Source organism: Diceros bicornis, chromosome 19 (genome assembly GCF_020826845.1).
Source record: "Diceros bicornis minor isolate mBicDic1 chromosome 19, mDicBic1.mat.cur, whole genome shotgun sequence".
Classification (NCBI taxonomy): Eukaryota; Metazoa; Chordata; class Mammalia; order Perissodactyla; family Rhinocerotidae; genus Diceros; species Diceros bicornis.
In genome coordinates this window covers 31,709,176-31,728,578 of record NC_080758.1, presented here as the reverse complement: position 1 = coordinate 31,728,578, position 19,403 = coordinate 31,709,176, and the positions used below count along the sequence as shown (strand labels likewise).

General features: G+C 45.8%; 1 protein-coding gene across 1 annotated transcript in view; it reads left to right on the top strand.

The window, feature by feature from the left end:
* Positions 1–18,271, top strand: part of DNAAF9 (dynein axonemal assembly factor 9) — a 141,520-nt gene extending 123,249 nt beyond the window's left edge. Inside the window, exons 30-37 of the mRNA XM_058563120.1 lie at positions 4,734–4,869; positions 6,983–7,069; positions 11,946–12,052; positions 12,355–12,429; positions 14,497–14,702; positions 15,831–15,896; positions 17,312–17,405; positions 17,990–18,271. Of these exons, the coding sequence (XP_058419103.1) occupies positions 4,734–4,869; positions 6,983–7,069; positions 11,946–12,052; positions 12,355–12,429; positions 14,497–14,702; positions 15,831–15,896; positions 17,312–17,405; positions 17,990–18,102 (884 nt within the window). The 3' untranslated portion in view covers positions 18,103–18,271. The remainder of the gene's footprint in view (positions 1–4,733; positions 4,870–6,982; positions 7,070–11,945; positions 12,053–12,354; positions 12,430–14,496; positions 14,703–15,830; positions 15,897–17,311; positions 17,406–17,989) is intronic.
* Positions 18,272–19,403: the final 1,132 nt, after the last annotated feature.

The window sequence follows — 19,403 nt, the reverse complement described above, 5'->3', positions numbered from 1 at the left end:
AGTCTAGATATTAGCCTAACAGTAATGGGAATGCATTGAGATATTTTAAGTAGGGAAGTGATGTGATCAGATTTATGGTTTTGAAAGACTACTCTGACTACAATATGAAGAATAAAGTGTAGTAAAGGAAGCCTGGAAGTGGAGAGAATGAGCAGTGACCTAGGGAAGAGAGTGGTGGTCTAAACTAGGCAAATGGTAGCAGGAATTGAGAGTGGACGATGCATCCGAGAGCTGTTTAGCACTCACCAGGCCTGGAGGAGGACTCAGGTGCCTCCACGGCCCAGGTTTGGGAAACTGGACAGTTGGTGTGTGCCTTTTACCAAGTGTCCAGAGGAGGAGGCAGAGCTGCACTCACCACTTGAATGTCAGGGAAAGCCATTGAGCAAACTCACCCTTGAATCCTTAGAGGTCTCTCAAGCACTGTGCAGGGCAGAGGGCCGTATCCGCCTAAGGTCGACTTCCTAGCTGAGTACTAACAGATAGCTGAGAAGAGTGGGACCCACAACTCAGAACCACGGAACCAATAGATTCCAAAATGGTTCATAAGCGTGTAGGAAGCTGGTTCTGTGCTCAACAGGCGAGCTCTGACTCTTGGTGTCTGTGGTCCCAGGCACGTTGCCTAGCCTTTGTGTGTGCCCTTTCCCCATTGTAACATGTGACCATCAGCATGAAGCTCCTAATCCCTGTTCCCTGGTCATGAATGGAATGCATCCAGATGATTTATGAGGTTAGATTCAGTCTTTAGCATTTTGGAACACTTTTTCCGTAAGTATGAGTGATGAGAGGAAGGAAGTATCACTGACTTCTGCCTCAGACCAGGAGCAGGGGCCAAGGGTCCTGGAAGTTGCCTTCATACTAGTGAGGGCATTCATCTGAACCTGAACTCAGCAGCCTAGACAGGTGGGAGTCATATGACTTAGCTTCCTGCTGGTTGCCATGGCTGAGGCCCATATGCCACAGCCACCTCTGTCGTCTGAGGAATGTGTCAGTCCAGGCCCCTCAGTGTACGTGTAGAAGTTCCATTCTCAGGCTGTTGTTCAGCTCATAACGATGGTGGTGGTGATAGGTTGCATTTAATGAGTTGTTACTATCTATAGGCCCTGTGATAAGCATTTTACTGATAACCTGGAGGTATGTGTTACTGTTCCCATCTAACAGAGGAGGCAATTTGGGCTCAGAGAGCAAGTTGAGCAGTTTGCCTCATGTCACACATTCGTAATTAGTGGAGCCCCAAATTCAAACTCAGTTTCACTGGTTCTAAAACCCATGCTTTAATCTTTACGTCATGCCATCTTTTTACATGCATAAAGAAGGTAAATAAAAATATAAGCCCTATATTTTAAATGCCACCTATGTTCTTCAAAGGAGCTTTTGTAGTTTGGAAAAGGGGAGAGAGCAGGGTGGTATTAGGGGAGGTTTTAAGGAAGAAGTAAGCTTTACCGAAATTAAAAAGTAAAGAGGTTAAGTGGAAAGAACAAGGTACAGAATAGTGTAGTATGTCACTATTTGTGGGAAAAAAAATTATACACACACACATTTACTTGTACATACTCCACACATGTCTGGAAGAAGATGTAAGACTCTGATAACCATGGTTGCCTCCAGGGAAGGGAGCTAGGTGGCTGGGGAGGAAGAGAATTTATTTTCTCTGTAAACTCTTCTGACATTGTTTGAGTTTTGCCCTCAAATACTAAATACAGCTAACTTTTTTTTTAACTAAACACTTGACTGAACTAAATAGTATTGGTACAGAGTACTGTGTACTGAATATTCTTTATTCAGGGCCCTAGAATTACAAGATTACTTAGGAAAGCCCAAGTCTCCATAATTAAGAGATATTCACTTATGAACTAATCATTTATTTGTAAAGCTAGTCTCTACTAGTAAAAAGATTGATGATGAGCATTGAATCTTTTTAGTTATATAATTGATGATAACACCTGTGAGAATTCTATTACAAAATGGAATATAAATGTTGAAAATCTTGAAAACCTATAAATGAAATGATATTTAACAAAAACTTTGAAGGCAGCAGGAAAGAGATACTATCTCTACATCTTCCAGAGTGGGAGATCAATAAAGTTTAGAGCTGTTAAATCAAGTTATAGAGAGTTAATTATACTCTTTAAAGATTTAAAAGTATCCATTAGAGGAACTAAAATTATTAATGTAACCAACCAGAATGTGATAGTGGAGAAGTGGGAAGAATTTAAGGGTGTACCACCTTCCCCATCTGTCATATTGAAAAGTCAATAGGCATTGTCTAAAGGTGACATTCACAGTGATTTAGATCTATTATTAAAAAAAGATATAAGGAGGGCCGGCCCCATGGCTTAGCGGTTAAGTGCGCGCGCTCCGCTACTGGCAGCCCAGGTTCGGATCCCGGGCGCGCACCAATGCACCGCTTCTCTGGCCATGCTGAGGCTGCGTCCTACATACAGCAACTATAAGGATGTGCAACTATGACATACAACTATCTACTGGGGCTTTGGGGAAACAAAAAAAAGGAAGAGGATTGGCAATATATGTTAGCTCAGAGCCGGTCTTCCTCAGCAAAAAGAGGAGGATTGGCACGGATGTTAGCTTAGGGCTGATCTTCCTCACAAAAAAATAAATAAATAAAATAAAATAAAAGATATAGGGATAGCTATCATAAGAACTAAAAACAGACTGCAAGCCCACCACTTGTCAGAAGAAAACAGAAAACAAAGATTGCAGAGATCATACTGCTAAAGGAAAAAAAAAAATTTAAAACTGAATCCAACATAAACAAGATGACACAAAGTTCAGTAAATATAAATGGGATAAACACTTATTAAAAGGAAAAGTATCTCAGACTAAACCAAAAAACAAAACCTAATTATACGATGCTCTGTACAAGAGAAGCATCTAAAACTAAGGATGATGATAAAAGAATGAGCAAAGACATAGCAGACAAATGCATACAAGAATAAAGAAGGCAGGGGCCAGCCCGGTGGCGCAAGCAGTTGAGTGCGCACGCTTCGCTGCGGCAGCCCGGGGTTCGCCAGTTCAGATCCCGGGCACGCACTGACGCACTGCTTGTCAAGCCCTGCTGTGGCGGCGTCCCATATAAAGTGGAGGAAGATGGGCACGAATGTTAGCCCAGGGTCAGTCTTCCTCAGCAAAAAAAGAGGAGGATTGGCAGATGTTAGCACAGGGCTGATCTCCTCACAAAAAAAAAAAAAAAAAGAAGGCAGTATTATTAATAGCAAGTTTGAATTCAAGGCAAAAAATTGAAAAGTCTAAAAGGGCGATTTTTAATTATAAAGGATACCATCTGCAACCTGTCATGAATATTTCTGTGCCAAATAATTCAAAATAAAGCATAGACCCTTAAGGTACTATGTTATTACACAAGAAATAACTTTTTAAAATAATGAATTAAGCATTCAACTTAAGAATTTAGAAAAAAGAACAAGAAATTTTTTAAAAATTACTTTATAATAAAAAAGATTGAATCTATAAAAGAGATCTAGCTATTGTGTTAAGCAACACAATAGAGATGCAATCAGCAAAATCCAGAGTGGGAGAAATTTACAGGATACAGTTTTTTGACAAATAAATACAGAGAAATAAGGAGAAACTATAGATTGAAAGAGAATTATGAGATGCATCAATGAAATATAATGTGTGGAGTTTGGTTCCTGGTTCAAAAAAGTTAACTTTAAGGAAACATTCATGAGACAGTCAGAAATTTGAACACAGGCTATATTTTTTTATATTAAAGAATTTATTATTAATCATTAATTTTTTAAAAGAGCCTTTATCTTATGAATATATATACTGAAATATTTTTGGATGAAATAAAAGCATGTCTGGGACTGGCCTCAAAATCATCCAGTGGGGGAGGAGGGGAAAGGAGCTGGGATATGGTATGGAAGAAATACAAGTGTTGATAATTCTTGAAGCCGGGTGATGGGCACATGGGAGTTATCATTATACTACTTTTTTCTATTTTTTGTATATATTTGAAATTTTCACAGTATTAAGATATGAATAAAAATGGTTGAATAACAAAAATGCAAATGATCTTTTAGCAGAAATGGTGTATATGCTATGATCATAATTAAAAACAGGAATGAGTTTGAAGGAGGTATAATTATGTTGGCATGGTGGGATGTGGTAACTTCCCTGATTTCTAAATTCTCTGTGGTGTTATGGATTTTACTTCTATATTTTCACAGAAAGATTGGGAGTGATCATAGCTCACTCCACAACCTCTCATTACATGGGCCCCTCTTTCTTACTATATCACTATGTGAATATCTAAGTTAGCACTTATCTTGGAATTGTAGGTCTTTGCGTGTGACTCCTTCTTGGCTGTGCACTCTTTGAGAATCTAATGGTTAGTGCCTGTGGTCTGAACTGGTGAAGGTCAATGGCACCAGTTCCAGATGCAGTTAAGTACAGGGGATGTGGAAAGGGCCCTTTGATGAAGAAGCTCTGGGTGTCAGCTGGAAAGCAGAATTAAGAAGACGGAGGTTAGGAAGGGAGGCAGCTATCGAGTTGAGGCCATTCACTCCAAGAGGTAGCGGTGGCAGAAAGGGGAACAGCATGATGTCTGTGTATGTCAGTGTTGGGGGCCAGGGGTGTCTACACAAGGGGGCTACTGGAAGGGCTGATCAGGAAAGGGAGCAAGGGCCCATGTTTGTGTTATCCCTCTGCTCCAGTCAGGACTCGAAGGCTGAACCATTCTTGGTTTTATTCCCCAGGACTGGTGAGTAATGTGGTGTTTACCAGTCACACCACGGAACAGAGGCACCCTCTCCTTGTTCAGCTGCAGAGCCTCATCAGGGCTGCCAATCCTACTGCAGCTTTCATTCTTGCAGAAAATGGGATTGTCGCCAGGTAAACTTATCAAGTTCACTTTACCCTGTAGGACCAGCCACTTTCTTAGATACAACACTCTGACTGTGGCCCACAGGATCTTTCCACTGTATCTAAGACCTGAGCATTTATAGAAGTGCTTTCGATGCTGTATAAAAATCACGAAAAGCATCCCATGGGTCACTATCCTGTACTGTTTTGAGATATTTTGTTTTGATGCATTCACATTCTCATCCATTAAAGGATGGAAGTCAAGAGTCTCTCAATGTTCCTTGTGTTAAGATGTGAGAGAAATGGTGTAGAGAACATAGAGAAATGATCTTTTTACTTCATAGACTTAGGTCCAAATTACAAACTAAAAATAGAGAACTGATGAGTTGGTATATGTGTGTATGTATGAAGGGAGGACATCTGATTGTATAATTTTGTTTGCTCAATAAGGATAAATGTGTATACTTTTTATATAGTTTTGACTTTTGAGTAATGCAAATATTTCATATATTCAAAAATTAAATCAACAAGAAGGGAAAAAACTAAATATAAACAAAAAAATGAATCCATCTATATGTCCAAGTAGTAACAACCATACACACACAGAATAAGTAATTCAAGTAACTTTTGAACATAATCCTCTGTTGGAACCCCGATTCCAAACATCACTAGTTAGAGAAGGGAAATTAAAAATATGAAATGGGAAAGGTGAGGAAAAATCCTGGAAATGTTGGATTTGAATTGGGGGGCTCAATATAAATTCATTATTTCAAAAAAATGTTTTTTTCCTAGCTCTTTCCATTGAAAGGGAATAGAAATACTAATACCATAGTAGCAATAAACACTCCTACCTCTAGATCTGGGTTTCTAAGTACCAATCCCCACTACAAGGTAACAGGACTCCTTGGAGAATTGGCTGATTGCAGCTCTAGGGCAGGGAAAGTACAGGGTGAGCCTGGTACATTTTATGTCAATAAAGCAAGGAAGTACTCAAAGATTAGAGGAGATATATCAAAAGGTTACGGGAGCTGGCTAAAGAAGCTCCCACTAGCCAAATGTGGGACAACTTGAGCATAACAGACAACAATGATAATAATGGATTATAGCATGTGGAATAAAAGGAGTCCATGGTGATACTAAAAAAATGAGGAGGGGCGGGATAGTAAATCTCTTTTAACAGAAGAATGCTAACTAATAAATAAGTAAGGATTTATATAACTAAAAAGTCACCATTTTGTAACCTTTAGTAAAATGCTTGATTTACGCAAGATTCATCAGTGGATGTTAAAGCAGTGAGTGACAGATTGTTGAGGAAAAAGATATTCACTCCTCTCAAAGTATCACTCCACAGACTACTTACTGCTTACAAAGAAGAAAAAGTACCTTCACAGTGGAGAGGTCTAGTAGACATAGTGTTGACCAAATTATTAGACTTAGCAAGACCACTAATGGGAGAAACTGACATGATGTGACTCCTTCATGTGATGCTGTGGGGAGGACACAACATCACTTGGATACTAAATGTTTATCTTGCCATCTTGCAAAAAATGTTTAGCTGAATCCAATCATGAGGAAACAACCAGACAAATCTAGGTTGTGGGACACAAGACAGCTGGCAGGTACTCTTCAAAAATGTCAATGCCATGAGAAACAAAAGTTCCAGGAATTGTTCCAGATTAAAGGAAAATAAAGATTGTAAATTCAATGAGCAGTCCTTGATTGGATCGTGGGTCCCTTCCCCTCATAAAAGTACCCCAGTCTATATAGATTGAAAATGAATGTATGTTAGATCAACACTTTTCCAACTTTAATGTGCTTATGAATCTCTTGGAGATCTTATTAAAATGAGGGCTCTGATTCAGCAGGTCTGGTGTGGGGCCTGAGATTCTGCTCCCAGGTGATACCAGTGCTGCTGGTCCACCATATTAAATTCCTTGGGTGTGAAAATAGTATTGTGGTTCTATAAGATACTGTCTTTGTTCTTAGGAGATGCATACTGAAGTGTTTAGGGGTGAAATAACAGAAAAAAATGTATGCATATGTGCTTGTATGTGTGTCTATGGAGACGGTGGGGAGGAAGCAAAATGTGCAGATTAAGCTTGATAGTTTTAATTAATCTGGATTTTTCTGTATGTTTTCAAAGGAATGAAGACATTGAGCTGATTCTCTCAGAAAATAGTTTTTCAAGTCCTCAGATGCTACGATCTCGATATTTAATGTACCCTGGCTGGCAAGTATCATCATTGAAAAGTAGCTAAGATTTTTTTGTAAACCCAATGATTTATTTATTTACAGAAAAAAAAAAAAGAGAAAGTGAAAATACCAGGTGTGCTCTACAAGGGTGAGAATGGCAGCTGTAACGGCCTGCCATGTCCCAACAGCTGCTGGCTTTGCCAGGAGCCCAGTGCTCCACATCTTGGGCTCCAGATTGGGAGCCTTGCTAGATGTTAAAACTTAGAGAGTCATCCTGTGGGCACCAAGCACAACAGTCCCCTCTGTTTCCTCTAGCCTCTAGTGAGGGTGAGGTGGCTGGCATGGAACCAAGGAGTTATAACCTTCCCAGGTGAGAGCGTTGCTCTTGAGAATACAGTCAGTCCTCTAGGATTTCCACCTGACAGGTAGGTTCCCTGCTGATGTGACCTAAGGGATGTTTCTTCACTGCTGGCTGCCACCCAGCCTGTGATCCTCTTCTCCAGAGGGGAGAGGAGGAGGAGGAAAGAGAGTGCCAAGTGCACTGTACATACTAATACCACGTGCTACACATTGTTCTAAGACTGTGCTCTCTGGTATGTAGCCAATAGCCACATTTGGCTATTTAATAAAATGTAAATATAAATTAATAAAAATTAAATAAAATTTAAAATTCAGTCTTTCAGTCACACAAGCCACATTTCAAGTGCTGAATAGCTATCTGTGGCTAGCAGCTATCATGTTGGACAGTGCAGATCCAGAACATTTCCCTCATCACAGAAAGTTCTATTGGACACTGCCACTCTAAGAGCTCTACTGTGTCATCTCATTAATCCTCAAACCAAGCCTTCGAGGTGGATTCCATTATTTCCCTCATTTTAGGGATAAGGTAACTGAGGCAGCAAGGAGTTAAATGACTTGTCCGAAGTCACACAGCTAGTAAGTGAAAGAGCTGGATTTCAGACTCAGGTTGTGTGGCTGTAGAGCCTGTCCTCTTAACCACCGTGCTGCACTTGTCCCTGTATAGAATGGATTACTGGTCTCTTCAAGGGAAGACAGTCATTAAAGCTTAGCCAAAATTAATCTCTCATGTTGATTTGGATTATCTTTGTTACCTTACTCACTTCCCCTAGGCACCTTTCTACATCTTCCACACCACCCCTTATATCACCAGTATTTTGTACTAGCAAAAAACTAATTGTACAATGCTGTTAAAAAGCAAAAAACAGAAGATCAATTTGCAAAACTCAAGGTTTTCAGGCATACTCTTGGAAGGAACCTCTGATTTGTCACTTAAACAGTGGGTGAGTGGATCATTCCTTATACCTGAACAAGAGAATTATATCTTAGCTAAAAAGAAACGGTTGAAGCTTCTGGAGTGAAACCTTTCTCTCCAGTGGCTGCAGCTACTGACCTTTTTGCTGCCTACACCCCTGGGTCTTGTCTTGAGACTCCTGCCATCTCCACCTGGTGCCTAGGGAAGCACCCATTCTCCAGACCACACCGACTCATTCTGGGCATGGTGCACGTGAACCTAGCTCAGGGCATAGACTTTCCTGGAGGCAGACTGACCCAGGAGAGAGCCAGGTATGATGGGTTCATTGGAAGGCTCTGTGAGTCTAGAGTCTGAAACCTTCCCTTTATCAGGAAGATCATTCCTTGTAGAGAATCAGAGATGGAGAGGCCTCAAAATCACCCTTCAGGCCCTCTCTTCTGAGTCCCTTCCTAGGAGTCAGATAATTTAATCTTTTAACAAGATGGCAGCCTTCAGACTCCTACTCATCCCTATACATTACTCCCCTCCCTCCTTGGACCAGGGCCACCACCTCACAGGCAATAGGCTTTAGTCCAGGATGTGCTCAGCTCAGTGCTGTTGCTGGCTGATTCTCGGCCATTCCCTTCCCACAACCCTCCCTGTTCTCATCGACCCCATCCCCATCTCCCCGGGTAGAAGGGCTTTTGTTCCTAGTCTGGTAGGAAACCTTGTGCTCTTCCCTCGGCCCTTCCAAATTTCTTTAAGGATTCAGGCTCTGAACAAAGAAGCCAGAGAAGCTCATGGTCTCCAAATGACTTGTTTGGATGGGGAGAAGGTGAAAAGAACGTGTCAGTCTTACAAAAATGTTATGCCACCACCTTACTTTAAAGAAATCACAGGGCCGGCCCCATGGCTTAGCGGTTAAGTGCGTGTGCTCCGCTACTGGCAGCCCGGGTTCGGACCCCGGGCGCGCACCGACGCACTGCTTCTCTGGCCATGCTGAGGCGGCGTCCCACATACAGCAACTAGAAGGATGTGCAACTATGACATACAACTATCCGCTAGGGCTTTGGGGAAAAAAAGGAGGAGGATTGGCAGTAGATGTTAGCACAGAGCCAGTCTTCCTCAGCAAAAAGAGGAGGATTAGCATGGATGTTAGTTCAGGGCTGATATTCCTCACACACACAAAAAAAGAAATCACAAAGAATAAGATACTTTCAACAATATAAAATTCAAAACTGCAGTGCTATTTTTAAAATATAGGAAACTAATAATAAAATACAATAGACTAGAGGAAAATGTTGCATCAGACGTCGCAAAGCGTTAATATTAAATATGGGAAGCTTGTTTAGATATTTAAGAAAAGTAACCCAGTCCATATAGATGTGGACAATTCACTTAAGAGCAAGTATAGGGGCTGGCCCCGTGTCTTAGCGGTTAAGTGCGCGCGCTCCGCTACTGGCGGCCTGGGTTCGGCACTGACCCACCGCTTCTCCGGCCATGCTGAGGCGGCGTCCACATACAGCAACTAGAAGGATGTGCAACTATGACATATAACTATCTACTGGGGCTTTGGGGAGAAAAAGGGAAAAAAGAAAAAAGAGGAGGATTGGCAATAGATATTAGCTCAGGGCCGGTCTTCCTCAGCAAAAAGAGGATTGGCATGGATGTTAGCTCAGGGCTGATCTTCCTCGCAAAAAAAAATAAAGAGCAAGTATAAATGGCAACTGTGGTAACAGAATTCCATGTCAGTAATATTCAGAAATGTAAGGTGATGCCTCACTGTTGTTTTGATTGACATCTATTACATTTAACCAAAAATATATAATAATCATTGCTAGGGGATTTTTTGTGCAACTGAAATACTCATCTACTGCTGGGGGTGATGTCAGTTATTACCTATGAGATGGTTACACCCTTTGCTGGACTGATTCTAATCCTGGAGATTCATCTCAAGGAAATAATTCAATAGAAGGAATCGCAGGCCCGGTGGCGCAAGTGGTTAAGTGTGCACGCTCTGCTGTGGCGGCCCGGGGTTCGCCGGTTTGGATCCCGGGCGTGCACCGACGCACCGCTTGGCAAGCCATGCTGTGGCGGCGTCCCGTATAAAGTGGAGGAAGATGGGCATGGATGTTAGCCCAGGGCCAGTCTTCCTCAGCAAAAAGAGGAGGATTGGCAGATGTTAGCTCAGGGCTGATCTTCCTCACAATTCCATAACTTTGGAAGCTGGGTGATGGGTGTTCTTTATATTACCCTTCTATCTTTACGTGTGTTTGAAATTTTCCATAATAAAAAGTTAAATTTTTTGTTTGTTTGTTTTTTTGAGGAAGATTGGCCCTGTGCTAACATCTGTTGCCAATCTTCCTCTTTCCCCCACCCCCAAAGACCCAGTACATAGTTGTACATCATAGTCATAGAGTTGTAGCTCTTCTGTGTGGGATGTTGCCTCAGCATCGCCTGACAAGCAGTGAGCAGGTCCTCACCCAGGATCCAAACCAGTGAACCCCGGGCCACCAAAGCGGAATGCACGAACTTAACTGCTACACCACCAGGCCGGCCCCTAAAAAGTTAAATTTTTTAAATGCTCTAAATATGGCTATGTTCTTAATGAGTCTGTAGCAGGCGTTATGTCTACTGAACTAAAAACTGAGAAAGTAGAGCAGAGATGACCCAGCCCTTTAGTTCCTTCTGGAGAGAGTGTTACACATCCAAATGTGCAGTCTGTTAAGCTGCCCTCAACAATGGTGGGGCATAGTTGGAGCCCAGAAGGGAGTGGGAGGGGATCCTGAGGAAGAGCTCAAAGGGTACCAGGAAGGACCCTAATCTCAGCTGGGGCACTAGCAGGCTTCAAAGGTTAATGGGGTCTTTTGACTTCAAGGAAGTGCTAGTCTAAAGGTGGTAGGACTTTCCTGCTCTAATGGGGCAACCGTGCCTACCATCCTTAAGATGCAAGAGACAGATATACATTTTTTTTTTAAGATTTTATTTATTTATTTTTTTCCCCCCAAAGCCCCAGTAGATAGTTGTATGTCATAGCTGCACATCCTTCTAGTTGATGTATGTGGGACGCGGCCTCAGCATGGCCGGAGAAGCAGTACGTTGGTGCGCGCCCGGGATCCGAACCCGGGCCGCCAGCAGCGGAGCGCGCGCACTTAACCGCTAAGCCACGGGGCCGGCCCCAGATATACATTTAAATAAGTGTTTTATACACAAAATGGCAATCAAGTAAGAGAGAATTCAAATATTATAGGATAGGGCTGGCCCCGTGGCTTAGCGGTTAAGTGTGCGCGCTCCGCTACTGGCGGCCCAGGTTCGGATCCCGGGCGCGCACCGACGCACCACTTCTCCGGCCATGCTGAGGCCGCGTCCCACATACAGCAACTAGAAGGATGTGCAACTATGACATACAACTATCTACTGGGGCTTTGGGGGAAAAAAAAAAGGGAGGAGGATTGGCAATAGATGTTAGCTCAGAGCCGGTCTTCCTCAGCAAAAAGAGGAGGATTAGCATGGATGTTAGCTCAGGGCTGATCTTCCTCACAAAAAAAAAAACCAAAAAACAAATATTATAGGATAAATGATACATAGTTCATGCCAAGGTAGTATAAAATAACACTCAAAGCCACAATTACTTGTACTTATCATTTTTAAACCTCTTAAGGTATGAAGGTAAATTTCATGCTGGATCAGTCTTTCCACTAATGGTTCAGATCTGCGTATGGTTTGGTCGTCACTTGGAGAGGACTCGCTTTGTGGCCAAGTGTAAAGGTAAGCCTTGGCTGCGACATGTTACAGACCCTGGTAAAAGAGTGCCCCAGAGTTGTCCCTGCTTCCTGGCACCATTTTAGTATTCTGTCTGTTTTGGACCAAAAACAAGCAGAGGGATTTGAGGATCCAGGAGTCCCCCACCCCTGGGAACAGTGGCAGAGCCACTGGGGAGGAGCTGGGTGGGGATGGAACCTGTGGACCCTGCAGCCTCCACTAGGCTCCAGTCCCAAACCCTCCCAGCTGTGCCACCCTGAACTTGGCCTCCCTAGGTGGGTGACAGCCCTGTCCTCTTCCTCCACCAGCAATTCAGTCCTCCATCAAGCCAAGTCCCTTCTCTGGAAACATCTACCACATCCTGGGCAAAGTGAAGTTTTCAGGTAACTCGGGGGTTGGATTTGGGAGCCCTGCACTATGGAGTGCTCACATCTCACAATGTGAGTCTGCTCTCAGACTCTCAAAAACCCTCCCCTCTGGGCCTTACACCATCAGGCTCTTCCAGTCACCTCTCTCTGCCAAGAACCCACTTTTCTCCAGGTCCTCCTGCTCCACAGTGGAGGATCTGTCCTTCCCCTCGGCCAGCCCAGAGCCTCTCCTCACAGCTCCATGACTTCCTTGTTCCAGAGACACACCTTATCCCTCTTGAGCCATCTGTGGCCTCCTCCTAGATCTGTCATCAGGAGCTATCCCAACGCTGAGCTCTCCAGCTCCAGATCTGTTTCTGCCAAAGTCATCAAGCCTTCTACTTGCCTTCTCCTCCTTTCTGTCCAGTAGGCCTGTTTATCAGCCTTAGACCTCTGGAGCCCTAGTGACGTGAAGTCTCTCTGTCTTGGGCTGGGGGTCAGAGAAGGCCTCAAAACAAGAAGTAGTCAGGGGCCAGCCCGGTGGCGCAAGCGGTTAAGTGCGCGTGCTCCGCTATGGTGGCCCGGGGTTCACCGGTTTGGATCCTGGGTGCGCACCGATGCACTGCTTGGCAAGCCATGCTGTGGCGGCGTCCCATATAAAGTGGAGGAAGATGGGCACAGATGTTAGCCCAGGGCCAGTCTTCCTCAGCAAAAAATACAGGAAGATTGGCAGATGTTAGCACAGGGCTGATCTCCTCACAAAAAAAAAAAAAAAACAAGAAGTAGTCAGTCAACTCAACATTGAGAAAGAGGAGAATATTCCAGGGAAAAGGCACAGCATGTGCCATGGCCCTGAGGCAAAAAAAGCACATTTCAGGAACCCGAAAGAGTTTGCTATGGCTGGGGTGTAGGGGGAGGGAGAGAGAGAGTGTGTCTGTTGGCTATTATAACAGAAAACCCCAACTCAACCAGCAGGTGTTAGCTACTTAACAAGTCAAAAGGGTGGGCAGCATAGCAAGGCCACTGAGAACCCAGGTAATGAGTGTCTCTGTGTTCTTCCATTCTTGTTGTGTCAGCGTGTCCTCAGGTTCCTGCCCCTCATGGTTGCCAGGTAGTGCTGCAGGTCTAGGTGTCACACCCAGACACAACATCCAGCCAACAGGAGAGGCTGACTCTTCCTTTGGGTATCTTTATCAATTCCTCAGCACATTTCTCCTCTCATTGGCCAGAATTGAGTTGCCATGCCTTCCGGGACCCGTCACCCAAGGAGAATTGGTATTGAAGGAAGAGGGAGATGCTAGGCAGGCAACTATCAATGTCTGCTGTAGGGAACCACTGAGAGTTGTAAGCATGGGACTGTCTATGTTCAGATGGGAGAATTAGAGGACATAGCCTGTATAAAAGAATCTCTCAAGGTCTCAAGGTCCTTTGGCCTAATTTATGTTACTGAATCTGAAACTTTGGCCCCTCTCCGCAAGCCCCTTACTTAGGCCCACTTCCCTCAGGCTCTGACAGGTAGCACCTCCCCATCCCCGATTCAGAGGTCTTAATGCCTTCGTCTTCCCTCTCCCCAATTGTCACCTCCTTTTCTCCTTTATTTAGACCTATTCGTGACCACTTTCTTGTTCAAGTTTAACCTCTCTTTGTTCTGGATCCCTTTTTCATCCTGCCCTTTTGGGGGACCTTGCCCTTTTCTTGTGTCTCAATTCAGTCCTAGCTCCCAGCTCCTCAGCCTATAAACTTGGTCACATCTTTTCTGTTCCCATCCATGTGACCCTTCTGCAGCACTTGCACTGTTGACATACCGTCCTCCCTTGGCCTCTCAGGTCTCTGCTGAGACCCACCCCCTCCACCTCTACCAAGAGGGCTTTCCTCTTGTAATTCCTTCTGGGTTAATGGTGTCCATCTGATCACTGAATCAGACAAGCTAGAAACTTATTTTGCTCCTCTCTCTCTTACTTCATCTTTTCTAACTTGCCACCAGTCATGTCAGTTTTCCTTCTTGCATATGTCTCAAGAGTCTGTCCCCAATCATCTACACTGTTAGAGTCATAGTGTAGCCTTATCTTGTCGGGGCAGGATCTCCATGTGTTCTCCTTGCAGACTCTGAGAGGATCATGGAGGTCTGCCACAACACTCTGGCCAATTCCTTGAGCATCATACCAGTTTTGGAGGGACCCACGCCACCGCCCGACTCCCGAAGCATACTTCAAGAGAGCAGCGGGCAGCAGGAGTGCTACCTCGTGTTCATCGGCTGCTCCCTGAAGGAGGAAAGCGTCAAGGACTGGCTGCGGCAGTCAGCTAAGCAGGTGGTTCCCAAAGCCCAGACAGACCTGGTACAGATGTGACGAGCACACATCAGGGCTGCTACTGGCCTTGAGACAGAAGCCCCTCCACTGCCTCCCTGCTGCCTCTCCACTGGTCCCCCCCACAGGCTCAGCCAGAACTTTCAGGGATGCTTTGGGAGTAGGAGGAAGCCACTCAGGCAAACTCGAGGCAGACTTGTTTTCATAGCCATTTCCAATTCTACTTCCCAAGGCAGACTAGAGTTATTAGGTTGCTTAACTAGAACATAGGTGAAACCCAGTCCTTCCATGTGGACCTTTGGTCAACCTGGTATTCTAAACTCAAAATGTCTTTTCTCATCTGAACCTAATTCAAAGGCTCTCCTGTGTTCTGAGCCCAGAATCTCTTATACTTAGGCTCTCTGTCTAGAAAAGAGAAACAACAAAAATGTGGTTAGAGCTATGTGCAAACCAAGACTCCAAGCATGGATAGCAGTGAGTCCCAGGGCCCTGGAGACAGGAAGAGGGGAAGAGGAGCCTTGCCTGTAGATGCACGCAAGCATCTTTAGCCTGATGCAAAGAAAAATAAAACCCAGACTAGAATTAAAAATCCTCCAATATGCTGCAAGCTTTGGGTGATAAGCCTCTTAGCACAGCCTTAGGGAGTTAGCTCATCCTAGAACTCTGGAAAGAGTTGGCTGGGGCCTGGGTCTTTTGTAGATGCTCAGTTGGGACCTCTCTCTTATACTGAAGGATGGCTTCCTGTAGGCTATGTCTTTGTCAGACTCACCTGGCTAAACTCCTAAGTGGTGTTTGACTATGGAACCTCAGGTTGTCCCTTTGTCTGCATATCTGTCACTGATGGGGCTTAGGGTTGAGAATCTGCTGAGGCAGAAACGTGCCTATTTCCAAAAGCACTGGTCTCTCCTCTGCCACTTGTTCCCCTCTGGCACACAGGGCTCTATGGTGGGAAAGTGGTCTTGTTGAGGGGCAGACAGGCAGGATATTGTGTCCAGGCCATGACAGCACTTGTGCTTTTCCCTCCACTGGGATCTTAATCATGTAACTGGCCCCCAGAGCCCTGAGCCCTCACCCACCCATGTACTCCATCAGTTCTGTTGGGACCTGACCCCTCCCTACATCTCTGCACAGAAGCCTCAGAGGAAAGCCCTGAAGACCAGAGGGATGCTGACCCAGCAGGAGATCAGGAACATCCATGTGAGTACCCTGCCCTGGGGGCCTAAACCCCCTCAGTGTCCCAAGGCTGTCCTTCTAGGCTAGTGCAACTCCATCCTTTAGGATTCCTACAAATAAGGGCCTATTTTTAAGGCATGCCAGAGGTCTTGCTTCTCTCAGGTCACAGAGGGAAGCTGGGTGAAGAGAAATCTCAGGCCATCTGGCCTTGCAGCCTCCGTAAGGAGGGGGGGTGACCTCTGGTGTGACCTGGGCATGAGATCGAGGAGAACCAGTGCCTGTGGGAGGAACAGGTGATTTGCAGCCCTGCTGTCACGCTGTTCAAGCAGCTAAAGTAGTTATTTTCTCCTCCCATCCCTCTGTCCTAGATAAACCACAGATAAACCAGTGAGGGCCCAGGAAAAACTGTCTAGATCCAGAAGCTGCTCATAGGCAGGTTGTGGAATCCTGAGGCCAGGACGAGAGGCCCCTTGATGAGCCTCCCAACCTCCAGGCTGATTCACAGCCTCTGCCCCAGTCCCCATGCCCACTGGGGCCTTTTCCTGATGGGTTTGGGGACAAAGGGTGAAAGGGACAGAGAGTCCAGGTCTCAGCATGGGCTCTGTCACCAATCCCAGTAATGAGGAGGTGGGCAGGACTCTGGGACTCCAGGAGCCCCTGCTTTGGACATGAGGAGGGCCCCTTCATGTCTAGCTCCTACCGGACCTGGGTAACCCTGGGCGCTCCTGAGGAGGACACTGTGGGCACCTCAGAAGGCAGTCCTTGCAGTGTGTGTTCCCCCAGAAGCAGACCTTGAGCGAGAGTTTGAGTGCAGGTAGTTTGTTTTGTAAGTGATTCTAGGAGACACCAGTAGGAAAATGGGAAAGTAAGAAAGAAGAAGGAGGGACCGCCCGGTGGCGCAAGTGGTTAAGTGCGCGCGCTCCGCTGCAGCAGCCCGGAGTTCACCGGTTCGGATCCCAGGCGCGCACTGACACACCACTTGGCAAGCCATGCTGTGGGGCATCCCATATAACGTGGAAGAAGATGGGCACGGATGTTAGCCCAGGGCCGGTCTTCCTCAGCAAAAAGAGGAGGATTGGCAGATGTTAGCTCAGGGCTGATCTTCCTCACAAAAAAAAACAAAAGAGAGAAGGAAGGGGAGACAGCCAACAAAGGATGTGTTATCAAACCAGTACAGTGGACAACTGGAGCTTAATCCCATTAGGAACTCCCAGAATTCCTCCCTGAGAGGTGGGGAACTTCCATCTGTCATTGCTGGGCGGGGGTGGGGGGTGGTGGTAATTCCCTGCCATGTCAAGCCTTCCAAGCCTTCCACAGAGCAGAGTGGGCTATCTTGCTAAGATGATAGGCTCAGATGATAGGCTTGTTTATTTTTATTTTTAGTGAAGGAGTGAATGATAGAAAGTAGATAATTCTAACAGGACTCTTTGTTCCTATAGGTGAAACGCCACCTGGACCCTCTTCCGGCAGGCTATTTTTATAATGGCACCCAGTTTGTCAACTTCTTTGGTGACAAGACTGATTTTCATCCACGTATCCTTGGAATCCTGGGCAGTGATTCTGGGGGCGTGTGGAAGCCTGGCTGTAAAGAGGGTGTCTGCTAAAGCTGCCGCAGCCCAGCCCCTGGAGCAGGCTGGGTTCTGGGAACACATAGCAAGCCACAGAGGCAAACTTGTCATTTTGGCCTCTTACAGTCGTTAAAATTACATTTCCCTTCATTCAGTGATTGCTGATGTTATTCTGTGGGCTGTAGTTTAAATGTAGCTGTGGTGACATCCTGGATTTTGTGGTCATCAGGGTCATAATTTACTTGTTGGAGACTGGGCCTAATTACAGTAGTTAATCTGTGAAAAGGTGGATAGGATTGCTGCTGTATGCTAATGAAAGCTGAAGGGCTCAGTTCTAAGATGTCAGGAACGACCCTGTGCCGACCCCTGTCACTTCTTTGTAGCTGTGGTGTTGCTAGTATATAAAAAGAGCCCGTCATGTACCCTCTGTGTGGTCTGGGCACTCACTACGTTGGTGTCCCACACCTCACCTGCCCACAGACCCCGCTGGGCCCGGGCAGGCTCCCTTGTCCTCCTGGCTTAGGGCTCTCTTCCTTAATGAGATGCCAGTCATGGACCAGTTCATGAATGACTATGTGGAAGAAGCCAACCGGGAAATCGAGAAGTATAACCGTGAGCTGGAGCAGCAGGAGTATCACGACCTCTTTGAGCAGAAGCCCTAGAGGAAGGCTGCAGAATGTCCACCCTGGAGATGGACATTTAGAAATGGGGTGTCTTAACCTCAGCTCTCCTGGAGACCCCTCCCTGGCTGGGCTGTCTTTATTCTCCTTAGCCGTTGTGTGCTGGCTTGAGTGCATGTTGTCTTTATTCTCTATACAGTGCTGAAGAGCATCACCTGCACCACTGATTTCAGGGGGGTGGGGTCCTCCTGGAGGATGAGGATGAGCAGACAGGGACTTTCTTGTGTGTGCGACTGGCAGTCCAGGATCTCTGGGTCTCGGATAACAGTATCTCCTTTGGGCTGTTGAGGCACTGTGCAAGGGTGGGGAGAAGCATTGGATTGCAAGGAGGAACCCCTGGGATGCAGAAGGAACCCTGGCTGCCCAAACCTGGCCACGCCTGGAGAGCCAGGCCACCACAGGCCTCAGGCCTCAGACACTGCCCCAGAAGAGCCCTATCCCCAGGGGAGTGCCTGCCTCCCTGCTTAGGCCCCTTCCATTGAAGAAGCTGGCCCTGCTGGCCCTGGGCCCAGTCCTAGGGGGAGCAGCACAAGCTCTGCCCGAGCCCAACCCACAGAGCCAGCAGCCTGGGTTGAGATCAACAGCTTCTTCTAAAATGAGGGGATTTCCCTCACAGAGTAAACTGCGGGGAAAGGCATTTTGCTTTCCAGGAGCATGTGGCTTTTGAATTGACACAAGCAGCCCCCCTTGGGATTGGTTTTGAGCTCCCCTCATAGCATCACTCCCCTTTGCCTAATTCAGGGACATGAGCAAACCTGCTGTCAAGACTCACTGGCGATGCTTTGCCTCACTGTTGAGGGGGGCATCCTGCAACTGCTCAGTCTTAGGCCCAGGGCTCTGATCACTTACGGGGCATCCTTGAAGGGTGTTCAGTCTGCAGCATCCAGCCCTTCCCTCAGCCTTGCCAGAGAAGGCCTGGTTTTCAGCCACAAACTTCAGGAAACTTGTGCCCCCAAACATTGTTGCTGGCCCTGGACTTGTTTGGCTCCCAAGGACCAGGAGTTTCAAAGAATTCCAATATCCAAGTTAGAATTCCTTCCAGTGGCTTTGTTTTCAGCTGGACCATAAAGCAGAGGGAAATTACAGTGTGTCCCATGCCTGACCTCTAAAATTCGTGTGGGGGAGGGGGAAGTCACAGGCACTGATATTTAGGTGATGTCTGTTAGGACTTCAGCGCCTCGGCTGTCTAGATTGTAAATGCTTTCTGAATTTCACTACTTTTTTTGCATGCCTTAGGAAGAAGCACATAGGCAAAACCAGCAAAGTTGCCGGTAATATAGAGG